Source organism: Gopherus evgoodei, chromosome 13 (genome assembly GCF_007399415.2).
Source record: "Gopherus evgoodei ecotype Sinaloan lineage chromosome 13, rGopEvg1_v1.p, whole genome shotgun sequence".
Taxonomy (NCBI): Eukaryota; Metazoa; Chordata; order Testudines; family Testudinidae; genus Gopherus; species Gopherus evgoodei.
This window is the reverse complement of record NC_044334.1, coordinates 16,539,577-16,555,511: the sequence shown is the minus strand read 5'-3', so window position 1 is coordinate 16,555,511 and position 15,935 is coordinate 16,539,577. Positions and strand designations below refer to the sequence as shown.

General features: G+C 47.5%; 1 protein-coding gene across 15 annotated transcripts in view; it reads right to left on the bottom strand.

Annotated features, from left to right (window-relative positions):
* Positions 1–15,935, bottom strand: part of ARVCF (ARVCF delta catenin family member) — a 466,295-nt gene that overhangs the window by 212,640 nt on the left and 237,720 nt on the right. Inside the window, exon 1 of one of the 15 annotated variants that reach the window (XM_030583077.1) lies at positions 12,512–12,555. The exons of 13 other annotated variants lie outside the window; for them this stretch is intronic. Coding sequence is in view for 1 of the 2 variants with exons in the window: in XM_030583075.1 (XP_030438935.1) it covers positions 10,832–10,852 (21 nt within the window). In the remaining variant the exon portion in view is untranslated. Of the gene's footprint in view, positions 1–10,831; positions 11,213–12,511; positions 12,556–15,935 lie in introns of those variants that run through there. One more of the 15 variants, XM_030583075.1, reaches the window with a different exon arrangement.

Below are 15,935 nucleotides of genomic sequence, written 5' to 3'. Positions count from 1 at the left end.
TGGGCCATGCCGGGGCCACCATGATCACACGAGCCCTGTCTCTGCGCACCTTCAGGAGGACCTTGTGAACCAGAGGGAACGGAGGAAACGCATAGTACAGGTGGGTCGACCACTGGATGAGGAAGGCATCCGCTATCGACCCCGGCTCCCTGCCCTGAAAGGAGCAGAACGCTTGGCACTTCCTGTTCCCCTTGGACGCAAAGAGGTCCACCCGGGGATAACCCCACCTCCGGAAAATGGAGAGAGCGACGTCCGGTCGAAGGGACCACTCGTGTGACAGGAAGGATCTGCTCAATCGATCCGCCAGCGTGTTCCGTACTCCGGGAAGGAAGGAAGCCCTGAGGTGAATGGAGTGGGCTACGCAAAAGTCCCAGAGACGTATCGCCTCGAGGCACAGGGAGGAGGACCTGGTGCCGCCCTGCTTGTTGATATAATACATGGTCGTCGTGTTGTCCGTGAACACGGCTACACAACGACCCTGAAGCTGATGACAAAACGTTTGGCAAGCAAGGCGGACCGCTCTCAACTCCCTCATGTTGATATGTAGCCCCACCTCCTCCTGGGACCATAGGCCCTGCGTCCGCAGGGTCCCTAGGTGGGCCCCCCCAGCCTAGATCTGAGGCATCCGTTGTCAGGGATACCGAGGGCTGAGACGGGTGAAAGGGAAGACCCGCACACAATACGGACTGGTCCACCCACCAGCCGAGGGAATCTAAGACCTTCTGGGGGACTGTGATTAACATGTCTAGCGGTTGCCTTGGTCTGTAATGACTGATAAGCCACAGCTGGAGAGGCCTCATGCGGAGCCGAGCGTAGTCGGTCACAAAAGTGCACGCCGCCATGTGGCCTAACAGGGTTAGACATGTCCTCACTGACGTCAACGGGGCTGACCGCAAGCGTTGAACGATCGCCGCCATGGTCTGGAACCGCTGCCGAGGCAGCGAGGCCCTGCCCACAGTGGCGTCCAGGACGGCCCCGATAAATTCCACCTTCTGAGTGGGCCTCAGGGTGGACTTGTCTGTGTTTATCAAGAGGCCCAGACTCGCAAACATGCCGGTGATCACGCGGACATGGCTGTACACCTGCTGTTCCGACGTGCCCCGAATCAACCAATCGTCCAGATAAGGGAACACGTGGACACGGTTGCGCCGAAGATGCGCCACGACAACTGCCATGCATTTTGTAAACACCCTCGGGGCCGTGGACAGGCCAAACGGGAGGACCGCAAATTGATAATGACGAGCCCCCACAACGAAGCGGAGGAAGCGTCTGTGGCGTGGCCAAATGGCAACGTGGAAATACGCGTCCTGCATGTCGAGGGCGGCGTACCAGTCTCCCGGATCCAGGGATGGAATGATGGTCCCCAGGGATACCATGCGGAACTTCAACTTCACGAGGTATTTGTTGAGTCCTCGCAGGTCGAGGATAGGCCTGAGGCCCCCCTTGGCCTTGGGGATCAGAAAATAGCGGGAATAAAACCCCTTGCCTTTCTCGTTTTCGGGAACCGCCTCTATAGCTCCTTTGCTGAGGAGCGTCCGCACCTCCTGCCGAAGGAATTGCTCGTGAGAGGGGTCCCTGAAGAGGGACGAGGAAGGAGGGCGGGAAGGAGGGAACGAAACAAACTGCAGGCGGTACCCCGTCTGCACCACGCTCAAGACCCAGCGGTCCGATGTTATTTGGGACCACGCCGGGAGGAAAAACGAAAGGCGGTTGGAAAACGGAGGGGAAGGATCCGTAGGGGAAACTGTTACTGCGCCCTCGAGCGCACCTTCAAAATGAAGGCTTAGGACCAGGCGGGGGTTTTGAGGAGCCTTGGTTCTGCCCCCCTTGGTTCCCCGACTGCCTGCGCCTCCCGTTCCTGCCGCGGCGCCTGTAAGGGTCCTGCCGCTGGCGGAACTGGGAAAACGGCCGACGGTGCTGCTGTTGCTGCGGCCTAAAGGGTCTACGCTGTGTCACGGGGGTGTGCATCCCGAGGGACCGCGCAATGACCCGGTTGTCCTTTAAACTCTTAAGTCTGGGGTCTGTCTTATCGGAAAACAGGCCCTGGCCTTCGAAAGGAAGGTCCTGTATCGTGTGCTGGAGCTCTGGCGGAAGGCCGGAAACCTGCAGCCAGGAGATGCGACGCATCGTAACTCCTGACGCGAGGGTACGGGCAGCCGAGTCCGCAGCGTCCAAGGAGGCTTGCAAGGCCGTGCGCGCGACCTTCTTGCCTTCGTCCAAGATGGCCGTGAACTCTTGGCGAGCATCCTGTGGCAGCAGCTCCTTAAATTTGTCCACTGCCACCCAGGAGTTAAAGGCGTATCTGCTCAGCAGGGCCTGTTGGTTAGAGACCCTGAGCTGCAGCGCCCCAGCCGAATACACCTTACGGCCAAGGAGGTCCATCCGCCTGGCTTCTCTGGATTTGGGGGCCGGAGCCTCCTGGCCGTGACGCTCCCTATCGTTCACCGATTGCACTACCAGTGAACCGGGAGTCGGGTGAACATGTAAATATTCGTACCCCTTAGAAGGGGCCATGTACTTCCTCTCGACTCCTTTCGCTGTCGGAGGGATGGAGGCCGGGGACTGCCAGATAGTATTGGCATTGGCCTGAATGGTCCGTATAAACGGCAGGGCGACCCTGGTGGGAGCATCGGAAGAGAGGATGGTAACAATTGGGTCCTCTATCTCCGAGACCTCCTCTGCCTGCAGACTCAGGTTTTGAGCCAATCGCCTGAGGAGGTCCTGGTGCGCCCTGAGATCCAGCGGGGGGGGACTGTTGGAGGAGGTACCCGCCACCGCCTCATCCGGGGAGGAGGATGATGAGACCCCAGGCACAATAGTGTCCAACTGAGGGTCTTCCTCAGCCCTCGCCTCTGTCTCCGGAGCCGCAGCGGAGTCCTGCTGTTTGGACCCTTCGTCCCCTTCCGGGGAGGGAGGGGGGCGAGACAAAGAGGCTTCAGGGGCCCTACGCTCCGCAGTCGCCGGCCTAGCAGGGAGCTGCTGGGGGCCCTGGGCCTGATGGTACGCCCAGGGTGTCCAGAATCCCCACTGTGGGGGGCCTTGGTCCTGCAGCGGCGGATCAGCAAACAGCGCCGCCTGCCGGTCGGTGCCCAGCGCATAGCCGCTGTCCGTCTGGGAGGACACGGACGGCTGCCTGGAGGGCCACGGCGGGGCCGACCCTGGATGGTACGGGTCTGCGCGGGCCGGCACGGAGGATCGTCTCGGTGCCGGGGACCGGTGCCGGGAGTCATAACGGTACCGGGACCGGGATCTGTCACGGTGCCGGGCGCTGCTTCGGGACCGGGATCTGTCACGGTGCCGGGCGCTGCTTCGGGACCGGGATCTGTCACGGTGCCGGGCGCCGCTTCGGTGCCGGGACCTACTACCAGCTCGGTGCCGGGAGATCGACCGGGACCGGGACCTGCCACCAGCTCGGTGCCGGGAGGTCGAGCGAGATCGGGACCGGGACCTGCCACCAGCTCGGTGCCGGGAGGTCGACCGGTGCGGCGAGTAGCGTCGGGACCTGCTCCTGGAGTCGCGGTGCCGGTGTCGACTGGAGCCTGACCGCGACCGTCTCGATGCCGACCGGTGCCGCGAGTGCGACCGGTACCGCTGAGGGGAGCGGTGCCGGGACTGCGAGCGGCGTCGGGATCTGGAGCGCCCAAGACGTCGGGGCCTGGATGGCGAACGACTGTCCGAGGGCGGTGCCGACATCATGGGCTTGCCTCTGGACGTGACCCGCACCGGAGGAACCGGGGGTGGCAGCCGAGTAGGCTCCGTCAGGGCAATAAGGTCCCGAGCCGAGGCGAAGGTCTCCGGTGTGGATGGGACCATTATCTCAACCCCAGATCTCATGGGGGAGCTCGGCGGCACCGGACTCAACAGACCCGCCGGGCCCGGAGTCAACGGTGCTGACGGTGCCGGCGGCGCCGCGGCCGATGTCGAGGCCGGGCGTTCAAGCCGGGTCTGCCTGGCCGGAGTATTAGACTTCGACGGCCTAGGCACTGATTCCGGTGCCGGAGAAGGTCGGTGCCGAGGAGTCTTCTCGGTGCCGGAGCGATCCGGTGCCGGTGCCGAAACCACGGTCTGCGAAGTCGACGGGTCAAGTGCCGCCTCCATTAGGAGAGTTCGGAGCCTCTGATCCCTCTCCTTTTTTGTCCTCGGCTTAAAAGCCTTACAGATGCGGCACTTGTCAGATCTGTGCGATTCCCCGAGGCACTTCAGGCACGCTTCGTGGGGATCGCTGGTAGGCATGGGCTTCTTGCAGGCCGCACACTGCTTGAAGCCTGGCGAAACAGGCATGAGCCTGGCGCCCGGTGCCGGGAAGGGCTAAGCCCCCCGGCCAGGAACTACTTAACAGCTATTTACTAAACTATCTACTTAACAATACTAATTAACAACTATCTATAGAACCAGAGATAAGCGACAAACAAGCGACAGAAACCAGGAGAGCTAGGGACGTGGAGGACAGCCACGCCGCGCTCCACAGTTCCAACGACCGACACGGCGGTAAGAAGGAACTGAGGAGCGGGCGGGCCGGCAGGGATATATATTGGGCGCCATGGCGGCGCCACTCCAGGGGGCGACCTGCCGGCCCACTGGAGTTGCTAGGGTAAAAAGTTTCCGACGAACGTGCACGCGCGGCGCGCACACCTAACTGGAATGGATGTGAGCAATCACTCGAAGAAGAAATATGATATTTTTTCCCCTCTTCATAACTTTGTACTTCATGCTCTGGTAACCAAAATCAAGTTGTTTTCTGATTCATGCTATGCATCGTAAACAGCAGTGAAGTTTTGGGAATTAGGGTGGTAGGGTTTCTGTATTTTTTAAGTTATGGACTATAATGCAGCAGGCTCGCTCATATTCTATCTGTTGATAGTAGTGAAAATGTGGACTGTCATAACTCCACTAACTGCAGTTGAGTTCTGCCAAAGATTACAATGGTCATGTCCTGACCGCCAGTAGACGGTCGCCTTCAAGTGCTGACCAGTTACATTATGGTAACCATTTCAAGGCCATTGGTGGCACTGGTCAGGACACAGACAAATGACAGATTGACAAAGGGATGGATCCGAGTGACAGGTCACAACTTTATTAACTTAACAATGAGAAGGGACACATATGCTCATCCCTTCCCACATCAGGCATTTAACTGGGTCCAGAATGAGATGACAGAACTCCCACCACATAACTAATACCTCAGGTTAGATCCCCTTCAGTCTACTCCTGGGACTAAGCTCAGCTTACTTCTGAACCCCCTCGCCTTCCCTCCCACCAGGGGAGAAGTAGATACCAAGGAGGATCTAGGTCTGCGTAAGTTTCAAAACTCCCTTTGTCACTACAGGAACAAGATGCACCAGTGAAATCCCAGGTCTTCTTCACCCTTGGGACCTAGCCCTGTTAGCATTTATGTGCGCCTGACATCTGCCTAAACTAAATATTCTCATATTATCTCCTGATGTTAGACTTCCTGTTCCTACTCCTTTGTCTAACTGTCCCCCACAATCCACCAGACCTCTACCAGTTTGGCACAATGAAAAATAAATTCCTTCCTGATCCCAAAACAGGTGATCAGTTAAACCCACAGCTCAAGATACTACCAGTATGAGAGGGAGGGAAGGAGGGGACAGCTGTGGGGCAAATCAAAAGGACCTCCGGGAAAACTTTAAATTGGGAAGGAAGAAGCATAAGGGCCAATCAGCACCACTATTCCTTGCCAGGCAGCCAGTGGAAGGTGAATAAAACCCCTCTTTTACCTGTTTCACAGGTAACCAGAAGGCACCCAGCATTTCTGGGTTCATGAGCTCTCTCTTTCCCTCAGCCTTGTTAGGCATTTGGCTTCATTGCTGCTAGTCCCATCGAACATTCTCAAGGCCTGTACTTGGGTAAATAGCTGCCACATTCCGTATCAGAGGTAGCAGCATTTCATTGGTGGGTAAAGTGCTTCCTGTATACAGCTTCACTAAACACACACACACAAAAATCTATGTTAACAAATTAAGGTTGAAAGTGTTTTTCAATGAACTCTTCTTGTCTCCTCAAAGTTTTCCAAAATCTACAGGTTGAAAAGTCTGGGCATGAACAGTTAAAGGATACAACCAGTTCCGACAGGTATGTATTTCGATCACCATCATCCCACTTGTGCAACTTTGCCCCATAATACTTGCTCTCTCTATATATATACACATACACACACATATATATATATACATACACACACATATATATATACACATATATATATACACATACACATATATATACATACATACACACACACACACACACACACAATGGGCAAAACAAGTTATTGTGGGGCAAAGTTAAGATTTCTTGGACTGAATAAGTCAAGTGGGAGACAGGAAAGAATAGCCATTTTCAAACACTTCAGGGAACTGTTCTTCGGAAAAGCTAACCAAACCAAATGCACCAAAAAGACTTAGGAACACTTCAGAGAAAGAAAAGGAGGGGAAAATTTTTTAAAATAGCAATATCCTGAACCTTATTTTTTTATTTATAATCAAAATTTTCAGGAAGACTTTACTATGAAATAAGTGGTCTCTGTAAAGTTTCAGGGTGGTTTCTTTTAGGGGAAAAAAGAAGAGTAGGAGTATTAAAAAGTAAGGCTGTAATTGGAAGTTGCCTTCTATCTTTACTGCAAAGTTGCTACCACCAACTTATTGCTGTTACCTATATACACATGTTAATCCCGCTTCGTATGTGTTAGGCATTTGGACTTTGCTATCCCAAACGTTATCAACTGTCCAGGATACAATACTTCATAGAAAAATCTTTAAAAACAACATTTTATTTATAAAGCACCTCCTCCTTCAGAACCCATGCACACTTATTTGTATTACCATAGTGCCTAGGAGCTTTTTACAGGACCTTGATGGCATATTCCTATCCCTTTCTCCAGCTACATTAACACTATTTAATTACAACAATCACTGCTAACAGCAGATCCAGCATTCACTACAGGTCAAATCCTAAGGTTTTACCTGAATAAAAACTAACCTCAGCAAGTCCTGCGTAATTAAGGACCTCAGGATTTGGCTTTAATGGATACTGAAATTGTTTTTTTAGGCACAGTCTACTCTGAGATGTTAAACCCATTTATGTGGGAGTGTTCAATGTAGAGAAGAGCAAATCATGTTTAAATGTGCATGCTAACCTAGATAAGGATCTATGCTAGAAATTCAACCCCCTTTCTAGCTTTGTCCACATTGGCCAAATCAAGCTAGAAAGCAATTTAGTCAGAAAAGTGTTTGCAATGAGTTTAAAAACAAAAAGCACCTAACTCAGGCTGCGTTTCCAGTAACATTTTCTTTCAAACTTCCCACTACTTGTCCAGGTCCACAGCCAACAGTGCTATGCCAACAGGCCACCAGCACTGTAACCACTACATCACCTGACCCTGCTCAGAGCAGGTCTAAGTTACACTGCGATTGAAGTGCTGGTGAATGTCAATGGCCTAGTTACAGTAGCTCGCACACCAATACCCCCAACTGTGGAGCTCTATCAGCATATGAACAGCATTGGTAAGTCGGAAGGAAAAAGGCTAGCAAAAGCAAGGTCTAAAAGGACTCAATCTACTTCAGGCTGTTGCCCAACAAAGGGGCGTTAGGTTTACTCATCAGAAGAAAATAAAATTCTGCCTCTCGTGAATTCTATCAGAGTCACTGGCTTCTGAAATTGAAGAATTTGATGTGATTGATGCCTCTGATAAGAGCATCAGCAGAATATCTATTTGCTGAGGCAGAAAGAAGAGGCAAGGTACAGACCCGAATGGGATTGTGGCAGAAGAAACTATGGGCTGGTCTACACTACCACTGAAGTTGATGTAACTTACAGAGCTCAGGGGTGTGTGTCTTTTTTTTTTTTCCACATCCCTGAACGAAGTAAGTTACATCATAGCACATCTTCACCCAATGCGCTACAGGGGTGCAGCTGTGCCAATGTAGTGCAGTAGTGTAACCTTGCCCTATGATTCTCTCTCCCTCCACTGCCGCCGCCTCCTCTACTGAGGATGAATACTGCAGACAGTAAAGCAATTGCAGCCACAGGGAATTGTGGATTTTGATATTTGGCCTGAAGTTAGGGCCTGCTCCAGTGTTTGGAGCCAGTGATAGGCCTGAAGCAACATCCCATTCCAAGATTACAAATCTTAGCCTGAATAGCATATCACTGCAATGGCCAAAGAAACTCTTCACTCAAACACTCACAAAGCCTTGGGGCTTTGAAAACTAGATCTAAACTTGATCAATTTCAGACTCCATATTACTATAAGCACTTTACAGAGTTAATTCCAAGATGCAAACTTTGATGAGGACTTAAAACAGGGGATCGGGATCTGACTCTGGCCAACTCAACAGGAGACAGTGAGGGGTGGGTGAGCGCCTGGACAACTGTAAGAGCTGAAAACCAATGCTGGCAATCATGCCATATTACTAGGAAGCTCTGGATGTCTTTTTTTGACATTCAGCACTGAAAAAGCACACCCCCCCTCCCATATACATTTCATCTGACATTCATCTGACTGAGCTCCGTAAGTTACATCAACTTTAGTGGTAGTGTAGACCAGTCCATAGTTTCTTCTGCCACAATCCCATTCGGGCCTGTACCTTGCCTCTTCTTTCTGCCTCAGCAAATAGACATTCTGCTGATGCTCTTATCAGAGGCATCAATCACATGTGGATAAGGCTGCTATCACCCCAAATTTGTAGACAGCTGACAGCATTTCATAGAGGTGAGAGGATGGTTGAAGGTTAGTGCTGCTCTCTAACAATGGATTTGAGATCCATGGGTTTTGGCAGGGCTTCAGCTGTTGTGTTGTTAAAGTTTTAGTCGTATTACCAAGCAAACATCTATCTGAAAAATCAGAATTTATATTCAGTCAGTGAAAATTCAAGCCAAGTGTAACCATGCACTTTTAAAATAAACCAAAAACTATTCACTTCAAGCAATTAGGACCCAGATCTGATCTTAGTTACATCAGTGTATACCAGGAGTACCTCCGGGATATACAAGATTAGAGCCTGGACCCCAATTCAGAGTTGGTGCCCTTTCCGAGCTGTATCTTCTGTATAGTCAGGATGCCTCATGTGACTGCAGTACGTTTTTACATATAAAAGGCCTATCTATTCTTGCCACTTGGCATATGCCTATTTTGACTCCCCCCCCATTCTAATTATTTTATATTCTTCTTTGGTCCATCTCAATTTTTTGCCTGTATTTGTTTTGCAGATTGGCCTTTTATCTCAGAATCTAGTTTTAATTTAAGATTTGTTTTCCTTTAATAATCTCAATTTCTATATACTCTGCAACTGCACAGTAAGTTACTTTGACAACAAGCAGTTCAGGAACCACCACCATTCTTAAAATGAAGAGCCCTCTAATACCCAGCTACAGTACCACCTGCAAGTTACACTGCAAAGTGACCTCAGTCAACCCAGCATCCATGTTCTGTCCAAAAAGAAGGGCAGGGGAAATAAAATGCATCTATCCTAAACACACACAGGCTTGCCTAAAATAAAGGCCATAATACTATCTTATTCTGATACTGAAAACAGATTTACATGGAGAAGTCACCTGAAATATACTACCGATGCACTTAAGGGTAATATTCCATTCCCTTCTGTGTTCTGTCTCCCTCCCTGCCCATCCAGAAACACATAAGTCTGTTCATCTCAGATGTGTCTTTCTGGTAGTTAGCATTCTGCTCCTGACCTCCAGCTTTTTCCTCCCAGTGGAAAAACATCCAAGGAGACAGGTTTCTGTTGCTAACTTGGTGTACATCAACAACCAATCACATGTAATTCGACAGCCACAATAGTTTCAGGTCAAGCAGTATAAAAAGGTAAACTACCATGCTTTCCTCTCTGAAAAGTCCACAGGTGGTGTAGAACACAAGAAATGCAGACAAGGAAGCACCTAAACATGATAGGAATCCTACCATCACTAGCAGAAAGGTCAATGGCTGCAAGAACCCTCTGTATATTACTAGTCATTCCCACAAAGCCCAGGAAAGAGAGAGTGACTTTTTGATACCCTGGTTGCTTTGAGAAATCCAATTCAACTGTGTTACTAAGATGTATGGACAACTTCCAGCTGAGATAATCAAAGCAAGCTAAATCACCACCACTTTGAACATGCTAGCCCATATTAACACACGAGAGTGTCATCTGCAGGTTTTTGCTCTTCTTATTCCAGAAAAGCAGGAGTCTACATGATATTTATATTTATTTTGCAAATGCTTTGCCCTGCAATGCCCAATGACACTCCAAGGTAAGGTAAAATGTTTGAGTTTATCCACACTAGTTCCACAACATTTTCTAACATTATGGGCCAGAAGGGTTTGTTTAAACCAACTTCACTCTATTTTTGATACTGAATGTACCAGAAGGTTGTGTTAAAACAAAAGAGAAAGCAAAGGAACACAGAGTGGAGAACAAACCTTTAACAATGGCAGAGGTTTTTGTTTTGTTTTGTTTTGGGGGAGGGTAGGGGGTAAAGAAAGAACACTGTTTCTAGCTATTCAGCACCAAAGAGTGCCCTGGATTTACTGAACCTTGTTGAAGGTCAAAGTAAACAATAGCTTGCTTTTGGGGGAGGTTCAACAGTTAACACAAGAGACAAGAGCAAAATCTCTCTTCAATAGTCCGTTAGAAAAGCAGCTTGGATTTCTGCTCTAACCCTCTGATTTAAAAAGATAAACCCCAAACCTCCTCCCCTCTCTACCAGACAGACACTCTAACAAGCCAAACAAACAAACATACATGCAAAAATACAGAAGATTTTTAGAGGACCTGTGATAGGAAGAGGGAAGCAATGCAAGTTTTGCACTAACCTGTTTGAGTTCTGCGGGCATTCATGAAAGGTGGCAGTTTTACAGTCCCTACTAGGCAAAGATCCGGATTATGGCAGGTTCTCTGTGGATCCAGCTCTTTAGTTTGACAGCCCTGTTCACTTGCCTTCCGAGCCTCTTTTCTGTATGACCCCCCACGCGCGCACACACCCTTTGTAATCTGATCGATTGCAGTGAGGCTGCCGAGAAACTCTCAATCTACACACAGAGCCGATCCAGAGAAGAGAAGCCACAATCAAAGTTGCTCTGAAGAAAAACTGGGGAGAGGAGGGACTTCTTCAGATGGTTGATTTCTCTCCCAGTCCCCTGGAGAAAGCAAACCTGATCTCCGCGTGCTGCTGCTCCTACCCTTCCTACCGCAGCTCCCAGTCTCTGAAAACTCAGTCCTCTTTGGGGGCGGAAACTGACAGACAGTCACAGCTGGAATCTCCAATAAAGGAGCACTAGCCACACCCAGCAAGCAGCAGCCCGAGCGAGTGAGACACAGACTGGAGCCAGCGTAAAACACCATAGGGTGGGGGCTTGCGTTGTACTGCTGGGATCTTGCATGCTGTTCTTCCAAGCGCCACAACCTTACAGAAAAAACCGGCTTCCCTCTCTTACTATAAAGGGATTGTGGCAGTTTGAAATCTTTAATCAGTTTTTCATAAAACAGTTATAAGTAGTTTCAGGTGCTGCGCCTGCTTCCAAGCGGCCCCCGCTAATGTTTTAATTTAACAGTCACATTTTCCTAACTTAAAGTGTCCCCCTCCCTTTGCTTTTGCTGCTATGCAAAGGACCCACAGAAACACGAAAAACTGTGAAACGGTTAGACACTAACTGGAGTAATAGCACGAAGTTAACCATTCAAAAATCCCACCCACACCCTATTTTTCCTTTTATTTTTTTCCTCAGTTATTTTAAAAGGTTACGTCCAAGAAGAATAAATACAAGTTGTTTCCAGACAGGAGGGAGATTGTTAAAGTTAACGGGGTCTCAGCCTCAAAGTAACTTCTCCAAAGAACACCCCTGAACCTGAAGAGCAGCTAAGCGGGTTACTTTATGAACTAGGAGAGGTCTCACCATTTTATAAACTTGAGTAGAAAAATCCTCCTACTTGTCTGCAGTTCGCTCACTTTGGACCGTGAAAACAAACAGACTAGCCAGCACCCACGCAGTAGCACAAAAGGAAATTCATCCATTTTTAATCAGTCTCCTCCCCTCTTAAGATTCCCAGCACAGGAAAACTGGGATTTGAAATTAACTAGAGTCCTCAGATTATTTTTTTACCATTTTACACACAAACGGGAGTTGCTATGAGGCACACCCATAATACACACGTATGCATGTAAAACAATAATTTCGCACTCTTTGGGGTACTTTATTTCAGCAAAGAGCATTAGCTGTGCTATAGTTCATATTTTATCTGCTCAGAAAAAAAAACTTTCCATCCAGATATTGCATGATTTTGATATCCTTAATGTAAACAAGCTAATTTATACACCTGCTGTTTAACAAAACATCTCAGTTGCTTTGGTGAAAGCAGTTACTGAAAAGAAGGATCCTCCCAACCTCTCAGGACTAGACTCTGGTCCCTCTTCCTGCACCTTGCAAGAAACAGCCAGAGAAATATACATTAATATACGTCAAAAGCACATTAAGGCTCTTTCCTTGGAAACCTACCTTAGCTAGTGTGACCACTTTATCACCTGCTGACCCACAACAGAGAAAAGGGACAACACTTAACTGGCGTTCTGACCCTGCCCTTCAGATGTTAGCAATCAATGGGGTTTGAGTCAGCCAGCTAAGCCCTGCCTCCAGTGCTAAATAGCCGGCATTGCTCTCAGTGACTAGCCAATAGGTTGAGGATATTTTTCCTCTTTCATAATAGCTTCCTGCAGCAAACAACCCGTGCAAGAAATAAATCCACCACTCTAGCAGCCACTGGCCTGAACAATGGTAATTAGGGATGAACTGCTAACTGCACGGCAGGGCACCAGGCCCCAAATTAGGGAGTGATCATGGCAAATAGGGACAGCCAACGACAGCCTCTGGAGCCAGCTACCAAACAAAGAATGAGAAATTAGGGCCACACTTAAATATTTTGCATTTTCAGAGCATGCGTTTTCACACAGCAAGCTTGCTTACCCCCACAGTTTCTCACACATCTCAGCCTCAATTCTAGAAAAAGCTTCCAGTGTTATCAATAGGGTTACTGCCTTTGAAATAAACCCCCCATACACACAAGCAGACCCCCCTGCAACCCCAACCACAAGTCAACTCTGCAACTCCCCCCCTTCAACAGCCACTTAGATTACCTAGAGAGATAACATATATAGGTAAGATTGATAACACTGCACATCACTTCACTTTCCTGTGACTCAAACCTTATCCCATATACATGCTGCTGGGCAGACAGCTGCTGTATTTTCAATAGTTTTGATCTGTTATTGCTTAAACTGCAGAAGTGGGAACACTGCAGTAGGTTTAACTGGACACAGAAACTTCTAACATTAGATATCCCAGTGCATTGTGATAATAATGCAAATCTTTAGACCCATGTAAAAAAAACCCTGGCAGGTTAAATTGTTTTCTGGCAACTGGCACATCCATAAAAAAAAAAAAAAAAACTGGCCAAGCTGGTCAAATATTGGCCAAGTGGTAACCCTTGTTACCAACCTGTTAACTAACCTCAATTGTAATCTAAAAATCAGAAAGAGGTGTCTCCTAGAGTGATGTTGTAACTTCAGCTTTTCTCTTATATCAAGAAATGTCAAGAGTTTCAGCTGGCTACTAGCGCTATGGGACAACTGTCTTTGGCTTTGCATTTTAGGGGCCAGAGACTATAGCAGAACTATGTAGCTTAATTTTGATATTAGTAATTTTAAAATAAACATCACAAAGGCTCCTCTAGTTGACAGCAATGGTAGATGCTGTGCAAAATTTCATCCCAATCTAAAACTCTTGTTATCTGTGTCACCCTAGTTGCTCCGATAGGTGAGAAATGTTCAGAGTTCATCTAACATGGAGCAGTTTAGATTAGAGGCAAGTTGGTGATGGGCTTTGAAAACATTCTTAAAGGTCATGGCAAGGCAAAAGAAGGAATACATCTTACTAGCACAGGAGGGACAGGAAGAGACTATTCCTTTAGTTAACTAAATAAAAGAGTTCAACTTCTGCTGAGGCCAGCCTGGTGTAGAAAAGTGCCATTCATGTCAGAAACATGCAGGGATATGTGCCAGGGCCTGGGCCTTTATAACTGTTTTCTTTTATTGAGTGTAAAGTCTATATTCATAGAGTTACTAAAACAGTTACTCTTGCACAACTGAAAATTTCAGGCATGACCCTGACAGCTCTGACTCAGTAAGCAGTCTCCCATGTTGTCTGATCTGAGATATTTTTGCAGGTCTTGTGATATTTGGTGTTTTTCTTAAAGTCCTTGCTCCTGGAGTCTTGCTAGTATACAAGAATCTCAGGGTTTATTTTAAAAAAAAGTTTGCCTCCCTTACAGTTCTGGAGAAAGTTTGAAAATATGAATCCTAAAGGCTCAAAAACCAGAAGGCAAATCAAAAACCCAAAATGTATTTCAGATCTCATGATTTCTAAGCCAATCTCACGATGTTTTGAAGGCTCAGATCATGATTTTTTGAACACCTAGGGTTAGCCAATACTGAGTCTGATGCTGAGAACAGTGGAACTACTCACTTGAAGAAGTGCTTGCAAAATTGGGCCCTTAAAGGGGACTCCTCCACTCTAGTCAGCCTTTGCTGTCAAGGTATCAGTATACCATGCATGGCTATTTGGGAAGGGACACCTATGGATGTAATCCTCAACCAGGTTTTGGAGATCTGGTAACTCTACTTCTGCTGTGGAGTGCCAGCTGGCTTTAAATCAGGATTTCAGGAGGCACTGATTGTCCAGTGCTATATTCTGAAGGGCAGCTTGGGACTTTTTTTCAGGCACTTTCACTCTGGTAGAAACCATCTCACCAAAGACATTGCTAAAGGGCAGCTGGCCTTCTCTGAGATGATTTGAAGTGGCTTTTTAAAAATGAAAATGGATAGGAGAAAGTAATCACAATAATAGAGAAGGCATTAATAAACTTTCCCTACTATTTCTTACTCTTGGACTAGTAACTATTTTTCATGTTAAATGCTATTGCTTCTCCCCCCCCTCCCCCAGGAGAAGGACTTTACATTTTGGCAACAGGCTGCCTGTCCTTTGCCATCTCAGTGTTGATGATAGCTCACCTCTCTCATTCTAAAGGTTGCTTTTTGCCCCATTCTTTCTTTCTACATTTCTTGGCACTTTATTTTTTTTCTTTTTAAGATACCACCTTTTTTCCATCTGCAACCTTTTTTCTCTTTTAGAAATTAGAGGAAAAAATAGGAGATTTAAGCTCTATCCCAGTGCAGGATTTTTTTTAGTATTTAAAGTCTGTCTAGGTTTTTTCTCAGGCTTGTCTTAAATGTCACAGAGAAAGAGGTTTCAATCACTTGATCAGAGACTATATCGTAATAAGATCTCATCATAATGTTTTTCCTGGCCTATCAAACACCAAATTGGGAAGACAGATAACGCCATAGTTGCCACTATGGAGGATAATGCTATGATAGGAATTGTTCTTGGGAGAACAGTGGCAGAGGGAAATGGAAGGGAAGTTTCTGTGTGGCTTAGTGTTCTGGCATGACATACTGTTTGAAATAAATGTTGTAAGCAAGAGACTCCAAGGTATTGACCTTTATATATCTGGAGCAATGAAACAACTGGACAAAGCAAAGTCATACCTACAGTCTTATCGGTCAGATGAGAGATTTCAAAAGTTCTGAAAAGTGCACAGAAGCTGGCAGAGGAGCTTCACAATGAAGCTATATTCCCACCCATTCAAGAATACAAGAGTCACCAAAGAAGACAACATTTTGATTACGAGGCACGGGATAATCCCATGAGACCCCAAATAACAATTCAAAGTTGAATTCTTTAACCAGGTGTTAGATTGTGCAATACAGTCAGTTGAAGAACATTTCATGCAGCTCAAGGAAGACAGCAGTATATTTGGGATGTTGTATGATAGTCCAAAACTCCTCGCTATACCTGAAGAAGACCT